General features: G+C 33.4%; 1 protein-coding gene across 5 annotated transcripts in view; it reads right to left on the bottom strand.

Moving 5' to 3' along the window:
* Positions 1-24,027, bottom strand: part of NTNG1 (netrin G1) — a 396,206-nt gene that overhangs the window by 56,696 nt on the left and 315,483 nt on the right. The window contains exons 5-6 of one of the 5 annotated variants that reach the window (XM_049765717.1): positions 14,756-14,821; positions 12,304-12,363 (exon numbers count right to left, since the gene is read on the bottom strand). The exons of 1 other annotated variant lie outside the window; for it this stretch is intronic. In XM_049765717.1, coding sequence (XP_049621674.1) covers positions 12,304-12,363; positions 14,756-14,821 — 126 coding nt within the window. Of the gene's footprint in view, positions 1-3,846; positions 4,015-12,303; positions 12,364-14,755; positions 14,822-24,027 lie in introns of all 5 variants that reach the window. 3 more of the 5 variants (XM_049765720.1, XM_049765718.1, XM_049765716.1) reach the window with 3 other exon arrangements.

Raw genomic sequence — 24,027 nt, 5'->3', positions numbered from 1 at the left:
CCATGTATGCTCTAGCTTCCTGCTTAATGCTTGAGTTTACATGAAACAGAAGCATGCAAGGATGTCATTTTCATGTAATTGCTACAGCATACAGGGTGATTACATGCATCTTTGGAGACATGGTTATGTTAGGAAATTATGTGGAAATGGGTAAATTCACTGGTAATCACAAAGCAGCAATCCATTGGCGATATGAAACAGCCTGCATTTTATATTTTCCATAATATAAAATGATGCAAGCAGTCCAAGATCTCTGTTTCAACACAGAATTTATATCTTGTTAAAACCATATGCTGTAGATATGAGCAATGATATAAATAACACCCAGATTCAGGATGATGGTCTTGATGGCCAGACATTGAAAAAAAAAAGGTACTTCTCTTTTTTTTAATTTAGAGACAACTTAGATGAAATTCAGTATTTTTCTGAAATTAGTGCCTAATTCTGTGAAAGTGACTTGGAGAAATATCCATTCATTTTCATTATTGCTTGTGTATACAAAGTGGTTTTAAAATTTACCCTCATTTACTTATCATGTATCTGCTTAAAATGTAATTCTCAGTCATGCTTCAAACCCTTCTAAGACCTGAATTGTGGAAAACAGTGAATAGGTTTAAGCTGCCCCTTAGGAAACAAAACCAAACAAAACTCTCTGTAATAGAATCACAGAGTTCCACTGATCCTCAGACCAAAGTGTAGCTGTGTGTGACCTTGGTGTCTCTATCCTAGGTCATTCAAGTGGGAAAGTGGAAAGCAAGGTACTGGTAGGAAATTGTTGCTTCAAGTGTACGTACAGAGACCAAGGATCAAAAAACACCATACCATAAACTAGTTAGCCAGATTTTTCATTTATTTTCAAAATTTTTATTTATTTTTTAATTTGTTTAAATTTTTGCTTTTAAATTTTTTTTGGACATGGCAATGTTTGGAATCACACCATGTTAGGATTTGAACCTGTCTTCTTGCAGGCAAAGCAATATTTCCAGTCTTCTGAGTAATGTACAAGTCTTTAGTTCATACTTTAAAGCAAATTTACCCATAGTAAAAGGACAAAGGTAGAGGGCTTTAGCCTAAGTAATTTTTTTTTTTTTGTTTGTTTTTTGGGCTACACCCTGTGACACTCAGGGGTTACACCTGGCTATGGACTCAGAAATCGCTCCTGGCTTGGAGAACCATATGGGACACCAGGGATCAAACCAAGGTCCATCCTGGGTTAGCAGTGTAGGCAAACATCCCACCTCTGCGCTATTGCTCCGGCCCCTAGTCTAGCTAATTTTAATGAGTAAAAAAGATGCACTTTTGTATTACTATTTATTTGGTCAGAGTTATATAAAACCCTAAGTAGAAATAGGTTTGTTTAAAGAAATACCCTTACATTTGTCATTTTAAAATAAAGTTTGCTGCTTTAGAAACAACTTAATATATTTTAAGTTGAAATTAAAAAAAAATGCTGAGTTTTCCCTATTTCATCAGGAGTTTAAGTAATTTTAAAGTCAAAAGCTGAAAATGATAGCTTACTTCTCTGTGGATAATTAAACGTGATGTTACGACATAAATAGAAATTGAAGAAAGAATACAAAATTGATTTTAGACATTTAAAGATTATTTTTATTATTATTATTTTTTTTGTTCTGTTGTTGTAGGGTTGGGGTTGGGGTTGAGTCAGACCCAGAGGTGATCAGGAACTCTTCCTAGATTGTGCTTAGGATTTACTCCTGGGCAGTTCCAGGAATTGAGCTCAGTCAGTCACTTGCAAAGCAGGTGCCATCAGCCCAAAACTATTGCTCTGGCCCTGAAGAATACAATTTATAGCTTTAGGACTAAAAAAAAGGTGAAATTTTATAAGACTAGAATACACTCCCTTAGTCACTTTTACCCTTAGTAAAAGAAATTAGGATATGAAATTACTCACAAAATTGAGTAAAATATCTTAAGATGTTTAAATTATATTAAAAATAATGCTAATATTGATAAAACATATATGTACCATGTACAATACAAGGTGTTATTCTGGTGCTATTATTTATTTTATCTTTTCCACCATTCCCATATTTATTATATGATATTTATATATATTTACAAATGAGACCTACTGTCATTCAAAATCCAGACCAAAAAATGAAATTACAGGTCTTTTAGAATTGTTAATATCCTTTAAACCATTGCAACCAAATGTGCTAAGATACTATGAAGGTGATTGTACTGTTCTTCATTAGCTCATAGTAGAATTGTTGATGTCTTTCATATTTTATGTATACTATATATGAATGTTCAGTATGTGATAACTAATAGCAAAGCATGTTTAACTTTGTTTATTGAGTGTGTTCAATATTTGAAATCAGCAAAATCTTTGCTAAAAATATCAAATTTAGATTATTTGTCTCATTTTTTCTCAACAAAAAAAAAAACAAGGAAAACTATCAGTGGAATACTTACCCAATACTTTCGTTAATAAAAATTAAGTTTTAAAAAAAGATTTTCAAGTTATTTCAGAATAAATCATATGTTTTCTGTGCATCCCGCATGATCCTGTTTTGACTTGGAGGCTCAAAGACTTACCTAAACACACAGCTATTAGTAAGTAAACTGAAACGTGAATCCAGCTCTTCAGGCTTTAAGTCCAGAAATTTTTCTAATAATTTACAAATAAATAAGCAAGCACTTTGAAAAATAGAACATACTATATATAAACAATAGACTATGCATACTTGGCCCAAATGAATTTAAACCAAATTGCACAGCTACTTTACATGGCATTTGTCAACTCAAAAGAATCTTTATAATCCAATTATAACATCGATCATAGAACTGATTGGAATTTAATATATTGGGATGAAAAAATTGCCTGTCATTTTTTAATCACTCATTTTATTTAGTCTCTGTAAAATGGTCTACTTTAAAATTTGGTTACTTAAAAATACATTTCTTATAGAGTTTATACTTGAGTAATATATATGTATATGTATGTATACTTCACCATTTGGGGTAAATTAATTTCTCAAAAATGAATGATAGAAATTCCATTTATTGTTTTTTATTAAAGCATAAAGTTATTTATTAAATGTGAGTTTTACTATTCAATATGCAAGAGAATATAAGTTGGGGAAGCCGTTTGATTCTCTCTAGTTGGAATGAACAATGGTTATAGAGAATGGGGGCAGGGTTCCAAGAGACCTTAAATAATTCATTTTTCAGGGCTCAAGTACCTTGGAAGAGGGTAGAATTAATTTTCTAGAACAGCTTTGATAAGATAATTTTCCTCTATGGGGTTACAAAATAAAATTTGACAAATGGAATTTCATTACTATTACATGGAAAAACAGCCAAAGTCCCACAGTATAAGTTGCTAGTGGCCTTCAAGTCCAGATTGCAATATATAAATCAATATTTGCAGAACACCAATTTATACCATCATTTGTGTTGTACTTTCACAAATATAATTCAATCTCGGTTTCCATTTGAAAGCTAATGTACAATTTAAGGCTTTAAATGACCAGATTTTAAGACTTCATGCAAAAATAAACCAAAAAAAAAAAAATCACCCAACAAAACCCAAACATAAACAAAGGCGATGAAAGAGAGAATAAAAATTCTCCATTTCCTAAACATGATTTTTCAGGTAATCATTTTGAAATCAATAATAACAAAAGGATTTAAAAAATATTCCCCCAACTATGATTTCAACCATCAACAATCAATTTTTTAAGTTTACCCCAAGGATGTTTTCTCCATTGCAAAGGTTCCATATGGCTCAGCAGTCGTGCAAAATTACCAGCCTCTCCACCCTGAGTAGCTACCCATAGCTCAAAAGGCACATAATAATAGCTGAAATGATAAATAACTGACCTATGCATACATTCTCATCGTCCAGCTGTGCAGAAGCATTTCTGAAGTAGCCCAGCCTGCATAACTCACAGTGCTGCCCTCTAGTGTTGTGTTTACAGCTCACGCAAATGACTGTATTGAGCAGATCGATATAACTGCATCGATTGGAGTGGCCGAAGCATTCACAATCTTGCAAGGAAGAACAGAAATGTATACCAAGTGTATACAGTAGCTGAATAATAGCATACTACATGCTTGAGCGAAATGACAAATGGGGAAGAGATGGAAGAATGGCAAGACATATATGTGATTCGACATGACAAATGGCAATAACAGATGGTTGTGATTGGCATGGAAGTAGCATTTGTTTCAAGCAGGAGAGAAAGGTTGGGCATTCAGAACATGACTGAATATTATTTCTTGACAGCCAAGATGAACAGAAGGAAGCATTCGCAGGTGTACGCCTTTTAAGATTTGGGAAGGCTCAATTTCTATTGATGCAAAAGTCTAATTTTTGCACTCTGAGAATTTGACTGTCCTGGCATCACTTCTCCCATTTCTCTTCATATTTGTAATCATAAAAAGAGAGACTAAAATATGTTATTATCTAGGACCTATCTCTGCCATCACTTATGACTCCTTTGTCGTTTATTTCAAGATAAATCAGTTAAGGGGTCACAAAATTTCAATTTTAATAGAAACATTGACTTTATTTCCCCCAAATAAGAAAGTGACTTTTATAATCCTTTTATAAAATTTACATTTTTATTTGTAAGAAAAATGTTTAGATTAAAAATAGTTCTTAAAATGGTCTTCTTTTTGATATTTCAAGCTATGTATACTACACAGAAAGGGTTAGGTAGTTTTCCGTGTGCTCATATTTATTTACTTTAATCTATTCCAAATATTGGAAGTAGCTCTTATATTTAAGGATGATGATGATAAAAACTAGACAAGGAAATTGAGCAAAGAAGGCTGAACAGATGGAGAGAGGTGATGGGTGACCAGCTATTGTTCCTATTTCATTGTGACCAAAGAAAGAAGTGCAAGTTTATTCATTTAAATAATGTTGAGTACAAACCTCTCTTAGTAGCAGTGATGAGCAAATCAGATAGAAAAGACAAGTGTGATATAACTAAATGGGGAACCTATTTTATTTTTATCAAATATAAGTATGAGTTTGACATTTATAATAAAAAAAAAGCTCAACTATGATAGCATACATCTTGTCTGCTCAAAATATTCCTTTAATAACATCTTCCTTTTATTATCCTACTAGTAAGTCCAACAGTCACATTGTGAGTTTCTTCATGCACTTATCTATTCAATATTTTATGAGATGATTGCCTATGTGTCACTTACTATGTGAAATGCCAGGTTTCTTTCCTGGCTGACAATAAAATATTAGAGGTAGAGCACAATCATAGTGAAAGTGAATAAACATTATCAAAATTAGTAAGAAAGAATGAGGATGACTAGCTATTTCTTTGCTTTATTATATGCTTCTACTTACCTACTACTTGCTAGATAGGTTTTTTTTTTTTTTTTTTTTTTTTAGTAGAGACCCAGTTACTAAAGTAGAAGGCAAAGATCATTGTACTTCTAGACAGAAGCAGAGTAGAAATCACAGTAGAGGTTGAGGAAAAATGCTTAAAAGAGAGAGAAGAGTTTCCTAAAGGTGAATCACATCTTCTATGAGTGGCTAGCTACATTATATGAAACCTGGCAGTGTGGGATAAAGTTTTCATGTAGACGAAACAGGGGAGAAAGAGAGAACTCTGTGAAAAGAAAGTTTCAAAACTCCAATGTGGAAAATGGAGTAAGAAAAAAGTTTCAGTGGGGCCAGAATGATAGTACTATGAGTGGGGAATTTTCTTTGCAAGAGGTTGACCCATGTTCAATGTATGGCATCTCATATGATCCCCGTAGCTAACAGTACACAGAACCAGGTGTAAGCCCTGAGCACTGCCCAGTGTGACACCCAGACAAAATAACCAAAAAGAAAATACCTGCATAGCGTGAATATTTAAGGCATATCTAATGAATAACAAGAACAATAATAGAATTAAAAATCACATGACTAAATATTTTTAGAAAATAAAATGGAACGCTCTAATATAATACATCTACCCAAAATTTACCTTCTGTATTTCTGATTCCCTAAGAAGCCTAAAAGTCTTCTAGGACATTCCTTGATTGAGAGCTTAAAACTAGGCGAATCTGTCTGCTCTCAAGAAATTCCAGAGTAGTAGTTGCAAGAAAGAAATTCAAGTTTCCAGAGGTTGGAGCGATAATACAGCTGGTAGGGTATTTCCCTTGCATGCAGGCAATCAGGACTACCCAGGATCGATCCCTGGCATTCTATATGGTCTCCTGGTCTGCCAGGAGCCATTTCTAAGTGCAGAGCCAGGAGTAACCCCTGAGCATCACCAGGTATAATTCAAAAGTAAGAAAGAAAAAAGGCAAAAAAAAAAAATCCAAGTTTTCAAACTAAATTATTTTCCAAAAACTTCATACCAGCACTGGAATTCAGGAACAATGAGCACTAACAGCCTGCTATTAAACTTTCCCTCCTCTATAAGAGACCCCTTAATGATGATCATATTTTATATCCAGTCTAGTTAGTTCTCAGTATATCTAATTTGATTAATCCAGAGTGTTCTATAAAAGCAATTTTTAGAGTCATCCTAATTTTTTTTAATTTTATAAAAGTCTTTTGTGTTGGGTTGAGCCTGGAGTTAGTATAAAAGCAGAAGCTTGCCTTGCATACAATCAATCCCTATTCAATTTCTGGCACCCCATATTGTTCCCCCTGACGCCACAAAGAGTGCTGATCCCTAAACAAAAAAGCCAAGAGTAATCCCTGAACAATAACAGGTCTACTCCCACCAAATATTTTTGTTAAGAGGCTTGACGAATATATTCAGATAACTAGAAAACGAAATAGTATGTGCCAGTTAAACAAAGCAGTAAATTAGGGGCTGAAGAGATGCATGGAGGTAGGGCATTTGCCTTTCATGCAGAAGGACGGTAGTTCGAATCCCTGCATCCCATATGGTCCCCAAAGCATGCCAGGAGCGATTTCTGAGCGAAGAGCTAGGAGTAACCCCTGAGTGCTGCAGGGTTTGACCTTCCGAAAACAAAACAAAGAAACAAAAATTTAAAGCAGTAAATTATTGCAAGGCAATTTAAGAAGTCATTCATATTACCAAAGAAAAATAAATCTAAATGATTGCAATTCTAAACACTGAAGCACTTCTGTGAGGGTAGGTAGGGTTTGATTTACTTTTAAATTAGAAAAGAGCATTTTGGGTTAAATAGAATATGTAAAGTTATCAAGTTGGAAAAGCACTGAAAGGCTTGGTAAATCTAATAATGTTTGTTATGAAGGACTCCATAAAATCTTTCCAAAAGTCAGAATGATAAGTTGAATTCCATCCAACGAAGTTTTATACAAGAATAAAACACATACATATACATACATATATGCAAATAATGAAGTTCAACAATTTCTATACTGATATGACAAATGTGATACTGTAACTTACTCTCTCAACCTAATGACTATTATGCCATTTTTATTGCTAACTCGATCAAAATCACTCTACTAATTTTGTTGGATATTGAAATAATTTAATTATATAAATACATAAATATAGGGGCCGGAGCGATAGCGCAGTAGAAGGGCATTTGCCTTGCAAAAACAAACCTGAGTTCCTTCCCCCACATTCCCATATGGTCCCCAAGCCAGGAGCTATTTCTGAGCACATAGCCAGGACTAACCCCTAAGCGGCACCAGATGTAGCCCCCCAAAAAACACCATGTCCCCCCAAATACATGAATATATAAGTAATTATAGAATTAAATAGGAAATCATACTTAATAGAACCCATTGTACCACAAATTTATTTCAGAAGAAGATAGTAAAATTTGCAAAGTATTATATTAGCCTCTAGAAAGCAGCTAATAGTAACTTGATACTTAAGTTTCTAAGATTCCTGAGACTTTAATAAACTTCTCTTCTGTGATGAATTAAAATAAAATGAGAAGACAATATTTGAAAGTAATTTAAAAGGATGCGGGCTCTCTATATAAAGCATTTCAAATATGATTATTATGTTACTATATTATTTTTTCAATATCCCATTAACTTGTGACTCTTTAGTATCTAATCTTTCCAAATAGACACAGAATCCATCATTAGTGTTGTTTAAGTTGTGTTATATAGACACTAAAGGAGTGATATTGACAATTCAAGTATTGTTGACTTTCAAATTCACTGATCTACCATATTCTCCTTTCCCTTCTTCCAAAATCTGTTGTTTGCCAGAGGACACTTTTCATCTCTTTTGTTCATATACCCTCATTCCTCAATCACAGTTCCCTAAACTTTTTTTTACCTACTAAACTCTCTCCACTTTGCTATGCTGACACCCTGGTGCCTACTGTATCTTTGTGACTATTCTCTGCAATGGGATCTCTGGGACTATCTGTTGATCCTTTATGAAGAGGGGTCTTCTAGGCCAAATCTCTTGGTCCTCTTCTTTTCCCACCCACCATTGCTTTTCCTGCCCCTCTCTTTTGCTTAGAGCTTAATCCTTGTACCTCTTTGCTCTTTAGGCTTACTCCAAAGGCAGAATGTTTTACAGTCTCATGATTTTATAAATCATCTCTATATTAAGCTTTCCAAAAACTCTTATCCGGGGCCCGGAGAGATAGCACAGCGGCGTTTGCCTTGCAAGCAGCCGATCCAGGACCAAAGGTGGTTGGTTCGAGTCCCGGTGTCCCATATGGTCCCCTGTGCCTGCCAGGAGCTATTTCTGAGCAGACAGCCAGGAGTAACCCCTGAGCACTGCCGGGTGTGGCCCAAAAACCAAAAAAAAAAAAACAAACAAAAAAACAAACAAACAAACAAACAAAAAAACCTCTTATCCATTGAGAATTAATCCCTCCTGTTAGGTAGAGTGTGTTTTGCCCAGACCATATACACAATTATTTCATGATATCTTTTCCATTTAATAGGGAGCTCAACCCCAACGCTTTCAAAACAACTCTTTGATTACCTTCCCAAATCTGCTTCTGACCCAGGTGACCCTATCTTACTTAGTTAATGATAACTGCATCCCTCAAACTGCTCAACTCTGAATTCTTGGAGTTCTTTATCCCCCACACCAACACATTAGCAGATCTTCAATATGCATTCAAATACATTCCAAACCTCAAGACTATCATTCAGACTCACATCCTCAGATAATGGCACTGCCATTCCTTAACTCGATTATTGCTCTTGGCTTTAAAAGCCTTGTGATAGTCTTCTCAATTAGAGTGACTTTTCCAAAACTTAAATTGAGTCATGACATGCCACTGCATGTGTGAATTGATGTAATTCTCTTTAAAATAAAAAGAGTTTAAATAAATTCATTTTTAGATGGATCTAATCCCTAGCTTCCCTGGGTTCTCAGTGCTACCATTCTTTTCTTATTTTCTATATAAAGCAAGTTACTAAAAAACATGCCAGCACTTTTTCTGGGCCTTTGCACTTGCTGTTATTTTTATGGGTATCCAAATGGACTGCTTTTGTCATTTCTTTATAGTATTTGTCCCAAAGAGAATTCTGTGACTATCAGAAATAATAATAGTCAGAAATTTTCTAGTTCTATTTAAATTTTAATAGGATTTATAATATCTGGAAAGTACATTTAAATCATTTCAGACAGGAAAAATAAAAAAATAAAAATCATTTTACTCCAATGTTACTGTAATAACACATGAATAAAAGCTGTGTCTGGCTATTTATATAGGGAATCATAGAAGTTAAAACATCATCTGATATATACTACGCACTCAAAAATGAATGAATGAATCAATAAACCCATAATAAACCTGAAGAACCATCCTTTGGGATATCGAATAAGCCACCTAAAAGTTATGTTTTAATTTATTCACCCGCCTTTCAAATTCTATGAAACAGCTTAGAAAAATGATTCTTACAAGAAGACATAAATCAGTGAGTGATTATTTTAATTGAGAATGCAGAGAAAACATATTTTGAAAAATATGCTACTGTTCTATATATTCAATCTCAAGTCTCATTGTAGACCATATTATCTCTCTATACATGTTTTGTTTCCCCAGTGAGATTTAAATTATTACTTTGGGATAGATAAAGTTAATAGAGCTCACTAAAACACATTTTTATGTGTAGTAAAGTTAACTCTGGAAACATATATTTATGGCAAATGGCAGGTATAATCTTGAACAAAGCCCAGTGGTGTCCTGTGCAAGTATCTCACTTTGACATTATTAACATTTTGGACCAAATGATTGTCTTCTGCAAATTGTGGAATATTCAGGACTATTTCTTACCTCCCTCATCTCTCTACTCATTAGATGCAGTTGCAATTTCCAAGTTATGGTAATCACAAATCTCCTAAATATGTATATTTCCTCCATGTGGCATATTATTGCATGATATAAAACAGCTATGGTGAAATGGGACTTACTAATTGGTTAGGTAAGAACTGGAACAAAAATGGTTGTTTTCAAAGAAAAGTTCAAAGTGGGTTTTCTGACCAGATAAGAAACAAAGCTTTACTAAGTATTATAAACTCTGTTTGAGTAGGTCTGACTGGGCAAACCTCAGCAGGTAGAAATTACAGCAAAAGCAAAGTTTGGAGAAATGGAGAATGGAAGAAAAACAATGTCAGGAAGAGAAAAAGAGTTTAATTTCCCTTTGTTATCTACTTTCTGAATCTTCCCCGTTATCTCTAATTATATGATTATCTCAAACTAGGAAAATATGAGATTATAAAAAGCCCTCAGAAGGTGGCAGGCAGTTCTTGTTGCTTTTGTTTCTGTTTATTTCCAGAGGAGGAAAACTTATTGTTTGAATAAGTCACAGCTGGTAAAAAATTCATTTCAGTCACTCTAAACGAAAGGATTTGGAAAAGAAAAGACTTTATGCAGAGGTGAAGAAATTAGAATGCTAACAGTTATTTTCCCTTCACTACTTTAACAGTCACATACTCCTGAGGGACCTCATCCAGGGGAATGAAGAGACTAGAACATTTTCACAGTCCTTATTTATCCTGTTTTCAAACCCACTGTAAACCTTATGTAGTTTGGAGGATCTTTCATACACATTATTTGATGACAATGTGGATTTTACTTGATTCTTGGTGAATTGGTATTTTCTGCTTCTAGAAATATATTTACACTTTTAATACTATGACCTCAACAGAATTGAACAACCAGTATTAAAACCTAGGTGTAGTGGCCCACTATAAATCCAGTGTACTTGATATAATGGATGGTTTTGTGAAAATCAAAATAATTTCCTTTCACCTTCATTTTTTTCTCTGTGTGTAGACTTGCATATATCATAGATCAGGAAAATAATTTATATTTTGTTCTCTGTTATTTCCTTGGACTTTTCTGCTCCTACTCAGTTACCCAACTTACAAAGCCATTTGTATTCCTGTCAAAAAGACACCTTCAGTGTTCCATATGTAAAATCTCATTATGAGGAAACTTCAAGGCATATCCAATTTTCTAATCAGAAAGATCAATTTAACATTAATTAAATTCTAAAAAAATGATGCGACAAAATTCAGTAAGGAAGAGGGGCACAACTTAGGGCTAGTATTAACTGGTTAGAATCCAGATTTTGTCACTGCATCTATTTATTTATAAGCCAAGTAATATTGGGGGCGGGGAACACCAGAAACAGAAACAGGACATATACCTAATACTTAAAAGTGGGTAATAAGAAACATCTGTCACATAGGACAATTTAAAGACAAACAGTGAAATAAACAGTCTTTATGTTGTCTTTACTTTTCCTGAAAAACTTCATTCTGTGAATGACAGATGCCAGTTGTAATTGGCCATTTATGAGTCACAAATGAGGTACTGCACCCTTTAATTTAGAGAATGTTAGTATAACTGGTATTTAGAGGCCAAAATCAATTCTTATCCCAATGCAGAGTTTCATTTGCAATTGAAAAATGTTATCCAAACCATGTTTGGAAGTACAAATTCCAAATGTTTCATATGCAAGAATCATATACATGGACAACATCATGAAATATTGACTTTATGATGTCATGAGAAGAACCCTTGAAACTCACTGTAAATTGGTTCCCTGTTTTTTCCCAATGTAAACGAGTTTCAATGTGATACACTAACATTCATGTTCTAAGCAGGAATCTAAACTGTTATAAATCTTAGTCACACATTCATCTTACAGAAAACAAATGTAGAAACACTTTCAATTTTGTAGCAGTCAGATTTCTGAGGGAAGCATATATTTTCTTACAATGACATTCTCAGTATTATTTAATGCATTGATTTGTATCAGTCAACATGCCTCACCAAGAAGCTGATGGGTACACTTCACAGATATTCCAGATTCATACAGTGCAATGTTTCACAACACATAACACCATGAAATCACTGTATGAATCCAAGAATTCCTACCTCTCTTGTGGTTTGCAACTTGAACAGAAGAAACTGTTGACAAAGCTAATTTGGGAGCAACTGGATAGGTTTAAAAGAATGAACAGCACATTAGAAACAATAGTGAAACGTTCAAACTGTAATAACTTATTATCAACCCACTTGAAAAGTAGCCCTAAAAGAGAATATTTGTGTCTGTTGTTCCTCAGAGCTTGTTTCAATTACAAAGGAAATCTTTGTATTTGACAGAAAATCATTTAACATTCTCTCTAATAAAGTTGAGAAGCTTTATTTTCAGAGGCAAAAAATTTCTCCTGACCATTTAAATTAAGACTCCAGTAATGAAATGATTATTTTTAGCAATAACACAGACTTTAGGAAACCCTATTGTCCTGACTTAAAAGAGGAGTCATATTGTTGGGTTAGTTGGCAATACCATTGCATCAATTCACAGCATTCTGTGTAACAATACGACTTCTTATAAACCAGTTAGATTATTTTTACTGAATTTATTAGACACTATAACAAAACACCTATGGTCATCCATTCAGCAACATATAGACCCCTGTCTCAGAGTTACCATGTAGCTATACACTTTTTAAAAAATGTAATCTCAGAATTTATTAGCTTTGTGATATTTGTTGATGGCAGAAATTTCTAAATTTAGTTGGCATTTCTTTTCTGATTATTTATAAAGAGTTGTTTATAAACAGGATAAAGCCTGATGTTCTTTGCAGATGTTGGCAAGGTAAATTATGGTTGCCTATCAGTGGTCTCAGCATGAACATGTACCCTTATTTAAAATTTCGAGTGCAATCACTTTATTCAACTATATTTATTACTCAAATAAATTCTTCTGAGCTCATTATCTCTTCTTAAAAGTGTAACTGACATTCACTAAAGATATTTCTAAAAAACTCTTAGTCCTTTCACATTCACAGAAAACAGAAAAATAATTAAATGAGTGTTTCAGGTTTTGAACAATGCATAATCTTGTTCAGCTCAACTGTGGAGGAGTTTTAAGTCTTAGATCCTATCTTGTATAATTTGTTGAGCTATGAAATTCATTGGGAAATATTGAATAACATTTTTACTAAAGATGTTCTCATTGAATTTGCCAAGGAATAAAGTCACTAAACCTTCTCAGAATCCGCCTAGCATTATACTAATAGGGTGAGCTTGATCTGCCTTTCTCCTTCCACATATGTATGCAGAAACTTGAAAAAATCATTTGGAGCAAATGATTAAGATAATTCTATTTGCTTGTAATATATGTATCTAGGACATTCTCAATTTCATCACTCTGATCAAGGACTGAAAATGCAGCCCTTCCAATTTGACTTCTCAACAAATTGTTAATATATTTTGTTTTGCTTAGTAGCTATTTCCTAGTTCCTTCTTTTGCTCATTTCCTTCTCCATCTGTACTCATTAGAGTTTAAAAGGAACATCCTGTATATAACCAAAGAAGGTGAAAGCCAATGTTGTGCCTTTTTTTGAAGAAGGAAGAAAATAAAAGAATACAATTTTACAATAAAATAAATTTTATTTTACACATCTAACTATATCTATAGGCTAACTGTTAATATGAATTGAACATTACACTGCATCATGAATTTTACTGCCCAATTTTTTAAAAAAAAGTTTCAGTTCTTCCTGTGTGATCGCACTGCTCTCTCTTTTTATTTGTGACATTAGAGATAAAAATAATTATTGCTTTAAGGACAGAGAAAACAGGTAGTTCCTAGTGCTGCTAGAAATAAATATGTTCAAAGGGTGAAAAAGGAGAAATTCTCACTACAGAAAATATACAGGGATGGGAAAGAGAGAGATATGAGAAATGGAAGGGAAAGTGGAAAGAAAGGTAGGAGAGAGGGTCTAGAAGAGGAGAAAAGGGAGAGTGGAGGGAAAGAGAAAAGGAGAGAGTTTGGGATACGGGAGACAGAAAAGAGGTAGAAAGAAGGGTGGTGGAAAGAGAGAAATTTCTCTAAGTGTATGGATAAACAATGAAAGAAAACTAAGGGTTAGTTGCTGCTATACAGCATTTTCTTCAACTTTCAATAAAGCTGATGTACCAGTTTACTTGAGAGATGTAGATAGAGAACACTGTATGCATAAAATTCTATCATCAACAATATTGTAAGTTGTGGTGCCTCAATAAATAATTGAGGGTTAGGAGGAAAGGAAATAGTGAAAAGAAGTAAATTTCATACTGTGCATTTTAATGGAAACAGGACTCTTTCTTTTGGATTTGACTTAAATTCAGTGCAAATTAAATAAAGTACTAATAACTTCTATAACATCTCTCTCTTTCCTATACCTTTCACTATAATATTTCTGGGACAGATTTTATAGTAGGAGAAATATTAGAATTTAAATCCATGCTAATTCCTTACTGTTAAAAGAAATATTTGGGATTTTCCCCCTCTAAACATGTGGAGTTTTATATCAATAGGGATTTTACATGCTCCTACCTTGTTTTGGGTTAGGAACCTCAAGGGAAGAAATATTCGGCAATATCCTATTAAACTTTGGAGGATCTACATGCATCAGGAAAAATCAGGGTATGTTATTTTCAGCTATAGTGTCATTTAATCTAAACAGAAAATGTTATGGACAAAAACACAAACCACAAAACTACTCTTTAACTTGTCTGTGATGCACTAAACAAACATGATTCCCATTCCAAACAAGAGCAAGCAATGATGAGTCCCAAAACATTGAATGGACATTAAATACATGGCTCCTTCCCAATAGTCATCTATATCTACTTTTGCAACCGTTTGTTTTTTTGCAAATAACCAAATGGAGACTTCAGCAATTCCAATGATTATATAAAGCTGGCGCCTGAAACTAGAAGATAACATGAATGAAATAATTTCTCAGTTAAGGATTCCAGTCTCCACGATTTATATTTACAGATATGAACTGGTTACATTAGTCTTTTGTGAGAGATTCTTTTTGGGGTCTGTTTTAAGTGTGAGCCATTATCTCTGCAAAGAAGTAGATTTATTTCCTATTTTAATTCATACAATTTCTCAGAGGAAGAAAGAGAAGGATGACTGGTAGTTCTAGTTTAATGAGGACGGTTCAAGGTGCTTCCAGTTAGGGATAAAGTTTAAATGTGTTTTCATGATGTTTTAACTTCACAATGTTTCTAATGATATTGGTCCAAGGCCAGAAATAGTTTTAAGCATTTTAAACTTAAAACATTATGTACCTCTTTCCTTAGACTCTACATTGAAAAGCAGAACAGTTAGGTTTTGGAATTGCATTTCCAACTTCTTTTTGATAATGTATATTGATTGAACAGCATTACTAATACCAAGTCTCACTATGGAGATTATTTCAAAATTCTATCTTTTCTGTGGTCCACTTTGACTATCCCAGTCCACCGAAAGAGTTTTTGCCTCTAAATTCTTATAATATGTTACTGTCTGTGTCCCTGATTTCTCACTGACATATGGATAGGCATGACTTTTAATCTGATAGTTAAATGTCAAGGTCCATTTCTACTCTTACTAATTAGATTAAACAACTTTGAGGAATGGTAAAGTCTTGCAGAAGGCCTTAGTAAATATTGGATAATTGATATCAAATAAGTATTATCAGATCATTTCTGCAATTAGATGACAGAAAATAACATTCTTGTTAGACATGAAACTTTCACTGTAACATTAGTTATTAGCAAAGATGATAAAGGGACAAGAGCAATAGTCCATTATAGTACAGCAGATAGGATGCTTGCCTTGCATACAGTCAACATGGGATTGACCTTAGATGGTCCACCAATGCCTGCCAGGAGTGATCCTTGAGCACAGAGCCAAGAGTAAGACCTGAATGCAACTGGGTGTGTCTCCCCAATCCCAAAATAAAGAAAAAAAGAAAAGAAAATCTGGTTAATTGATTGCTTTTGCTCTCTCTCTCTCTCTCTCTGTATATATATATATATATATATATGTATATATACATATCACACACATATATACATTCACAAAAGAAAATAAAATCTCAGTATTGATTCATTTGTCAAAATGTTTAAGTAAAATACCTATTTTATTATTATTAAAATACATATTTGGTAACTATGTAGCAAAATATTCAAGTTAGGGATCGGAGTGATAACACAGTGAGTAGGGCATTTGTCTTGCACTCAGCCAACCCAAGGATTGACCTAGGTTCAATTCCAGGCATCCCATATGGTCCCCTAAGCCTGTTGGAGTGATTTCTGAGCTCAGAGGTAGGAGTAATCCCTGAGCATGGTCAGGTGTGGCCCCCAAACAAAACAAAATGTGCAGGTTATTTTTTGAATGTTGCTTTTCACTTAAGCATTTTGTCATTGGTACATACTAAGAAAAAACAAATAAATGAACTCTGATGACCTGCTTTTAAAAACTGTAAGTTTATATTGTGAGAGAATGGATATGGTTTATATAATTAATTCATTTAAAAACATAAACTATCTGGATGGTTTTTGAAGAAAGTTCAAAAAATTCATTATTAAAATGCTTCTCTTTATCCCCTCCTGCAGTGGAGGCAAATGCAGATCAGAAGTATAGGTGATATTTGTACGTTTATTATATATTAAGTACATAATAAGTTATTTCGATGACATAAAAATATCAAGATTTATTATATTAATAAACTTTTTCTAAGAAATTTAAGACACAAATCTATATTAGATTCTTTTATAAGTGAGCTTTTAAACTCATTTCATAAATTAATAAATATAGCAATATAGTAAATACTTGTTTGTGTTTATATTTTATATAGCTCTTCTCTTATTTTTCCAGGATGCAAAGATTTTATTTTAAAATCTCACAATATGCATACAATTTAATGCATATTATTCTATGCTTAAATCGATAACTATTTGGTCATATATAATTCTCAATTCTGATATCTTAGTTAAAATTTGATCTCTACTTAGGATGTAACTTTCTTCTGTTTTATGTATCAAAGATATTTTTTTTTTTTGGATAAGAATGGTAGCCTTCGAATGCCTGGAGGTATGCCAAACCATTTGTCATTTTCCCCAAATATTTTTATATATGAAATACTTAAACTTGCTGAGCAATTAAAATTTAGAGCCATGAACATTTATTACATAATTCTAATTTACCTTCTGGGAAACAAAATTTGATATGTTTTATTTATGTGTGGGGAAATAGTGTCCTGAATAAAAATGTATATTGTAAATTGTATCCTCCTCTCTCTCCAAATAGTAATTATATATTATTCAACTTTCTTACACATATTACAGTTTTGTTTTAGTAAACTTTTAAATTAAAAAATAAGTTCAAGCAAGAAAACCATTCAAAATTAACTAATCATATATGCTCTGGCTGCTCTGTTACTTACACTGCATATTCTTTAAATATAATTTGAAATATATAATTTCCATGGGTTTTAGAGAGAGTATTGTGGGTAAAGTGTTGGGCTTGCTTAAGACCAACCAGGTTTGATTCTTGAGACCATGTCTGGTCTCTTGAGCCCCTAAGAATGTACTTTGACAGCTAAGCTAAAAGTAAGCCCAGAATATATCTGGGTATGGTCCCTAAACAAAAACAAAATATTTAATTTCTAGAAGTATTGAGCTTATTTGGGTCACATCATTGTAGAGTCAGTTGTATAATTGACACAATTTTTATGTTATTCAATACCAGTGAAACCTTTTACATAAGAATATGTTGGGAATTTTTAAGCCTATTGGTCATTTATTAGAAATAGAAATCATGAATAGAAAATTATAATATATCAAAATATTTGTATAATATTTTTTTTGTTAAATAGTTCTTCTATTGAGGATATGCATTATGGTACTTTTTCTGGGCCCAGTTTCCTTACCTGTAAGATAAAAATGATGAACTCTAAAGTTTCTTTCAGGTTTTAAGTTGCATCACTTCAGTGTTTTATTTGTCTCTTGGCTCAGTAGGGCCACCAAAAATTCTTGGAAGGATAAAGCTAGTTAGAGAGAAGTACATGCTCTTTGAAAAACCCAGAGGACTCAGAGTTTATGTGAAAATTGTTGCTGTACACTTTGATTTTGGATACCTAGATTGTTATAGTTAATAACACAAGCTAGAGTTGATAAGTTATCAAAGTGATAGGAGGGATTGCCATAGACTTCCAATGTGAATTCAGCAGTGGTGTTTCATGGAAATCTTTGTTTAAATATCATTTTTCCATATAATTGGAAAAATAGAGTGAATTAATTTTGATTTCCATAACTGACTCAAAGACTTTGCTCTGGGGTTCTGGGAACATTTCTAACATTTTGTAACATTTCTAACATTTGTAACATTTCTAAAATTGCCTCCTTTGGGAAAAAAATTCCACACAATATCTAAAGTATACTTTATTATCATCATTAAATATTTAAATTATACTTACAGGAAGTCTAAAAATATCAATTTAGGGAAATTCATTTAATACATAGTGCATGTAAATAGATTTGAATCCTAATCCTATCATTTGGAAACTTCTTTAAAGTCACTGTATCTAAGCTTCTTCATATGCAAAATGGAAATTATGACTAGACCTGTTAGTTATGGCCAAGGCTCAATAAATTAACATTTGATTATCATTATGAACAGTGCTCAGCAAACCATTATTCTTTTTATTCAGTTATGGTTGCATGTTATAATAAAAACAAATTAGTATAAAATTCTGTTGAAGTTGAGAAAATAATACATTTCCTATTTTTTTTTTGTAATTTTAACTGATCCCTAAGCAAGAGATTCTGTAAAAGAACCTCACTTAAGACAGCTTACTTTAGAACTAAATCAGTTCTACAGATTGTGTCAATTAATATGATTATTCAGAAGGCAACAGAAATTTTGAAATACTCTGGGAATAAAGCAAAATTTTTATTTTTTGGTTTTTGGGTCACACTGGCATCACTCAGGGGTTACTCCTGGCTCTACGCTCAGAAATCACTCCTGGCAGGCTCAGGGATTATATGGGATGCCAGGATTTGAACCACCGTCCTTCTGCATGCAAGGCAAACAACCTACCTCCATGCTGTCTCTCTGACCCCATACAGCTAATTTTTAACATTTAAAAAATAGCTAATTGTGAAGTCCCTTTTGGACCGTATATTACGTGACAAATACTTCTTTAAAGGGAAGAACTCAGAACTCAGTAAACTGTTCTGTGGCAATTTAGTACAGCATTCAACAATCATTTTCATGAATCAGACAAACTGAAATTCTAGTTATAAAAAGAAGGCTCTGAAGGAATTTCTCCTCTCTGCCTCAAGGAAAATGCTACACTTTAAGTTGTCAAGAACTATGTTAGAATTGCCAAGCTTGATGGACTATTGCTGATGCTACAGTGAATCAAGCTGAAAAGCAAGCTTGAAGTGGAAAGCTGAAAACATTTCATATATATCAAGAAAACTGTGGGGTAGGGTTAAGTTGTCTACTGTCATACACAGTATCTAGCAAACATTAAGCAGAAGAAACTTCAAACTAATTCTGTAGAAATAGTTTATAATTTACATCTAGTCAATTGTGACCATAATTTCTCATTATTCCTGAAAAGCCTACCATCCATTATTTCAAATGTTTCATACTTTAATAATTTAAGTAAATGAAGAGAGTTCTAATATCCTGGCAGAATAGAAAAGGGGTCCTAGTTGGAAACTGGTCATTAAGTGGGAATCCTGCTCTGGTCATTATCTATTGATTTACATAGAACACTTAAATCTTAGATTAAGTAACTTAAATGACTTTGATGACTCATTTATAGATAGTTTTATATCTGTGAAATGAAGTTGGAGAGGTGTTCTTGATGCTTACAGACACCATATTTGCACAGATCTTGGACCACATCTGAGTTAGGCTCTTGGCTTATTTCTGGATTTTGTTCAGGGATCACTCCTGGCAGTGCTGAGGGAATCATTTGATTCCAGGAATTCAAACCAAGTTTGGCAAACACCTTAACTCCTGTACTCTCTTTGCAGTCCCCAAAACTCTAATTTTCTGAATTAAAATAAATAGGAAACAGGATACGCCATGTATATGGAAGTCACTATGAAGAGAATGTTAGCAATTGTTCATATCCTCCTAAAATTGTGTGAGGAGAAAGTGGAGTCAATGTCACAAGGTCCCTTCGGGTTGATATAGTTACTGTTGTTCTTCCTCAGGGAATCTGGTAACATTATTGATGCCTAGAAAGAAATCTATAGAAAATTCTAAAGCTCTCCAAAAGAAAATCCCTAGGGCCTTGGAGGTAATCTTACCATCTTCACAGTGAGTTGTTGACTCTTGGAAATACAGCATCATTAAACTGGTGGGGAAGATATAGCTTAATGATGTGAAAGTGGTTGGTCTGTCCTTGAGATGGCACACAGTATTTTATTTTGCTGTAGCAGGCTGTCTTATTTTGTATTAATTGGATTTTTACAATCATGGAATATGCATAAGCATATGTTACCAATTTTACAAACTGTCCCATATTCTTTCATGTATCTGACATCTATACATTTCCCCTTTCCTTGGCATATCAGGGACAGGTAGTGTGGCAGAAGGGCATATAAGTTGTGGGGAAAGCTCACAGTTCTCTTTCCCCTCTCCTCAGACCCATATGTGGAGGTTGTTGGCAACATAGGAAGGCATCAGAAAATGAGAATTTTACCCCCTTTTAGGACATAGAAATTCAGAAATAAGCAGGTCCACTGAACCAAACAGTGGACTGGACAGAGACTGACTGATGTAGAAGTCAAGAAATAATTAGTTTTTTTTTTTTACTAAGTGTATGTGTAGTCTTTAGTTAAGGTTTCCTTGCAGTATTACATTAGGAAAGTTAGTCAGCTATTCTGAGCTTTATATTAACCATTTGTAAAAAGTACTTCTGTAGATATGTGTGAACATTGACTCACAATTCTAATATAAACTCAACTCAACTTATTTTCCCAGCAAGTGCATCAGCTAGTTAGCTTGTTCTTTAAACATGCTCCAAGACTTCAATTGAAATTAACTCAGAGTAAGTTTAGGTATATATACATTTGAAGATTTATCAGATCTTTCAGACTTTTGGACAAATCATTAAGAGTGGGGAATTTTCTGATGCCTTCATGAAGAGATCACTAACAAATGTATAGAGATTAGCTCACACTTAAAAAGTGGCTTGTCACATAAGAATTGAGAATTTTACTTGGAGAAATGTTACATGTAAAAATATAGCAAATTTGATTAAGTTGGGCAATTGTTAATAAAGATTAATAACTTTATTGGATTTTTTTAAGTTAGGGGATATTGCTCCAACTTGTACTAGAATATTTGACATATTCTTCCAAATGATAAAAGTATCTATATCCTAATGTTCATTCAATTTCAGGATAACCACAAAGGTTTTATGAATGTGAAATGTTAGTTACACGGATATGAAATGAATCTGTGATGAGGGTACTGGGTACATGATATAACGAAGTCCCCAAGGTATTTCACCTGGGACCTTAGCTTTCCTTCTAGAACATCAGCAAACAATTCAAAATTAATGTAGTACACCATGCAATTGCCATATAGCTACACTAGCCTGATCATACCCACCTCATTATATAAAATCTAATTAGTTAAAGGGCAATTCAAATCAGACTTTTATTTGGGGGATTTAAAAGTATTAAAGCAAAGGGAAAAAAACAAACAAACAGTGCAGCTCTCTAGATAGCAAGAACACGATTACTAATAACCCTTGGGTAGGAAAATGATTAACCTTATTTTCCTCATGATCCAGGTTTGTACAATACATTGGTACTGAAGAAAAATATTTGAGTGCTATACAGAAAACAAGTTTTATAAGGCCTCCAACTGGTATCAAATATTTTCAAGTATGAAAACATTTCTGCTTTTTCTCAACAGGCTAATGGATCCCTGCAGACAGCATTTCCTTGTTTAATAATCCTGCCAATTAAATAAAATTAGAGATGAATTTTTAACTCTGTGATGAAGATCATGCTTATTATGAGAGAGAACAAAAAATGGGATATTTCCCATAGGTGAACTATGATTTCAAGTGATAAGAGGGCACAATACCTTCATCGATATTCTATGCTTTAAATACATCATGCCCGGCTTTTGAAAGTATTTCTTAAAATGATGCTAAGTTAGTTTCACAAAGGTTGTCATCTCTTTTATTTTGTTTCTTCTCTAAGTAGTATATTTCTTTATTTACTTTTTTAAAAATATTAAATGTTTTTTTTCATTTTTGGAATAGCCTTTCAAATCAGTGAGTGTTCTGCCTTTAACCTCTGATTCATATTATCTGCTTTCGTTGATTAGTAATCCTTTGCAAAACTATTTACATGCTAGATAGATTTTTATTCTAATTATGTTCTTTATAAAATAATATTTAACATAATTAGTGAAATCCCTTGCTTTAACAGACAATGTATTACACAATTTATGTCATTGGTTTATCAATTTAAGAAAACACTAGAGCCAAACCAACTATTAAGTTGGATCATAGCATCAACAAATGTCTTCTTGGACAAAATTTTGAATATTTATTAGTGTATGATGCATCTTACTTCAAATAATGAAATCGGAGTGAATTTCTAACATTTCAGGTAAAGTAAAACCAGAGATCTATCTTAGCTATCAAATTTCTGCAGTTCTATTTTAAAATTCCCTAATTGCTGACAAAATCACTAGAATTTATTTTAGCCCAAGTCCCAAGCAAGTCAAAAATGACAAAGTTTAAATCTTTGGGATATTGGGAAACCTAATTCTCTCAGATAAACACAGTGTGGAGAAAAGACCATAGCGGGGAAATTTGTTTCCGAAATAATTTTAGCAGATAATCAGGAAGGGTGACTGTTCTGCCCATGCATTTGAACTTTATTTAGGGTTTGGCAGTTGGACAAATATACTACAATCTACTAGGGATCCAAGGCCTTAGGTCATTGTATACATAACATATATGTGAGCTTATGGTCACATATATAAATAAATTACATAGATAGCATACATCATTCATTTTTTTCTTGAGAAATGCCTTAATGAATCATGAATCTCATAGTGCTACATCTGTTTAACTGACATTATTTTTATAAACTTGGTAGAATTATGCTATTTGATTTCATCCTTGGATAAAGGGGTAAATGCCCTGGAACATTTCCAAGCAATAAAAAATATTCCAGAAACTCTTTTCTGGCAAGTACCTTGGAAAGACCATTGCTGAACCCTCTAAAGCAGACAGTGAATCGTCTGTACATGAGCTCTTGCCCTGTGGAAAGGAAAGGAATCCAGCAGTGTGCTAAAAAACCACTTTTTTCAGGCCACAAGAGAGGGAATGAATGAATGAATGCCATTAAAGTAGCTTAGAAGACAGAATCTGTGTGATGATTTTTTTAAATTAAAGTATCTCTTGATCATACAGTCAGTTATCTGAAAAGCTAATTATGTGTGAAGTGCGGTGACCCCTGGAAGCTCCCACAACCTGTTTGCCGGAGAAGATGAGCTACCCACTGAGCTCCAGAACAGCCAGAGGTGTAATGAAGTCAGGATACAAAGGATCACTTCGTTTTTAGAGGGTTTGGGTTAGGCAATATAGAATTAAAATTTTCTAGATTCTTACTAATGTTGAATAGACTTTCCAAAGGCACAACAAAGCATCCTTTCAGATCACCACTGATTTCGAAATTAAACAGAGTGAAACAAAACTGGAACTTCCCGATTTGTTGTGTAAAAGGTCAACATCTGCTGATGCTCAGAGATGGGGGAATGTGGTGAATGCGGCCGAA

Source organism: Suncus etruscus, chromosome 19 (genome assembly GCF_024139225.1).
Source record: "Suncus etruscus isolate mSunEtr1 chromosome 19, mSunEtr1.pri.cur, whole genome shotgun sequence".
Taxonomy (NCBI): domain Eukaryota; kingdom Metazoa; phylum Chordata; class Mammalia; order Eulipotyphla; family Soricidae; genus Suncus; species Suncus etruscus.
This window is presented reverse-complemented; position numbering and strand designations above follow the sequence as displayed.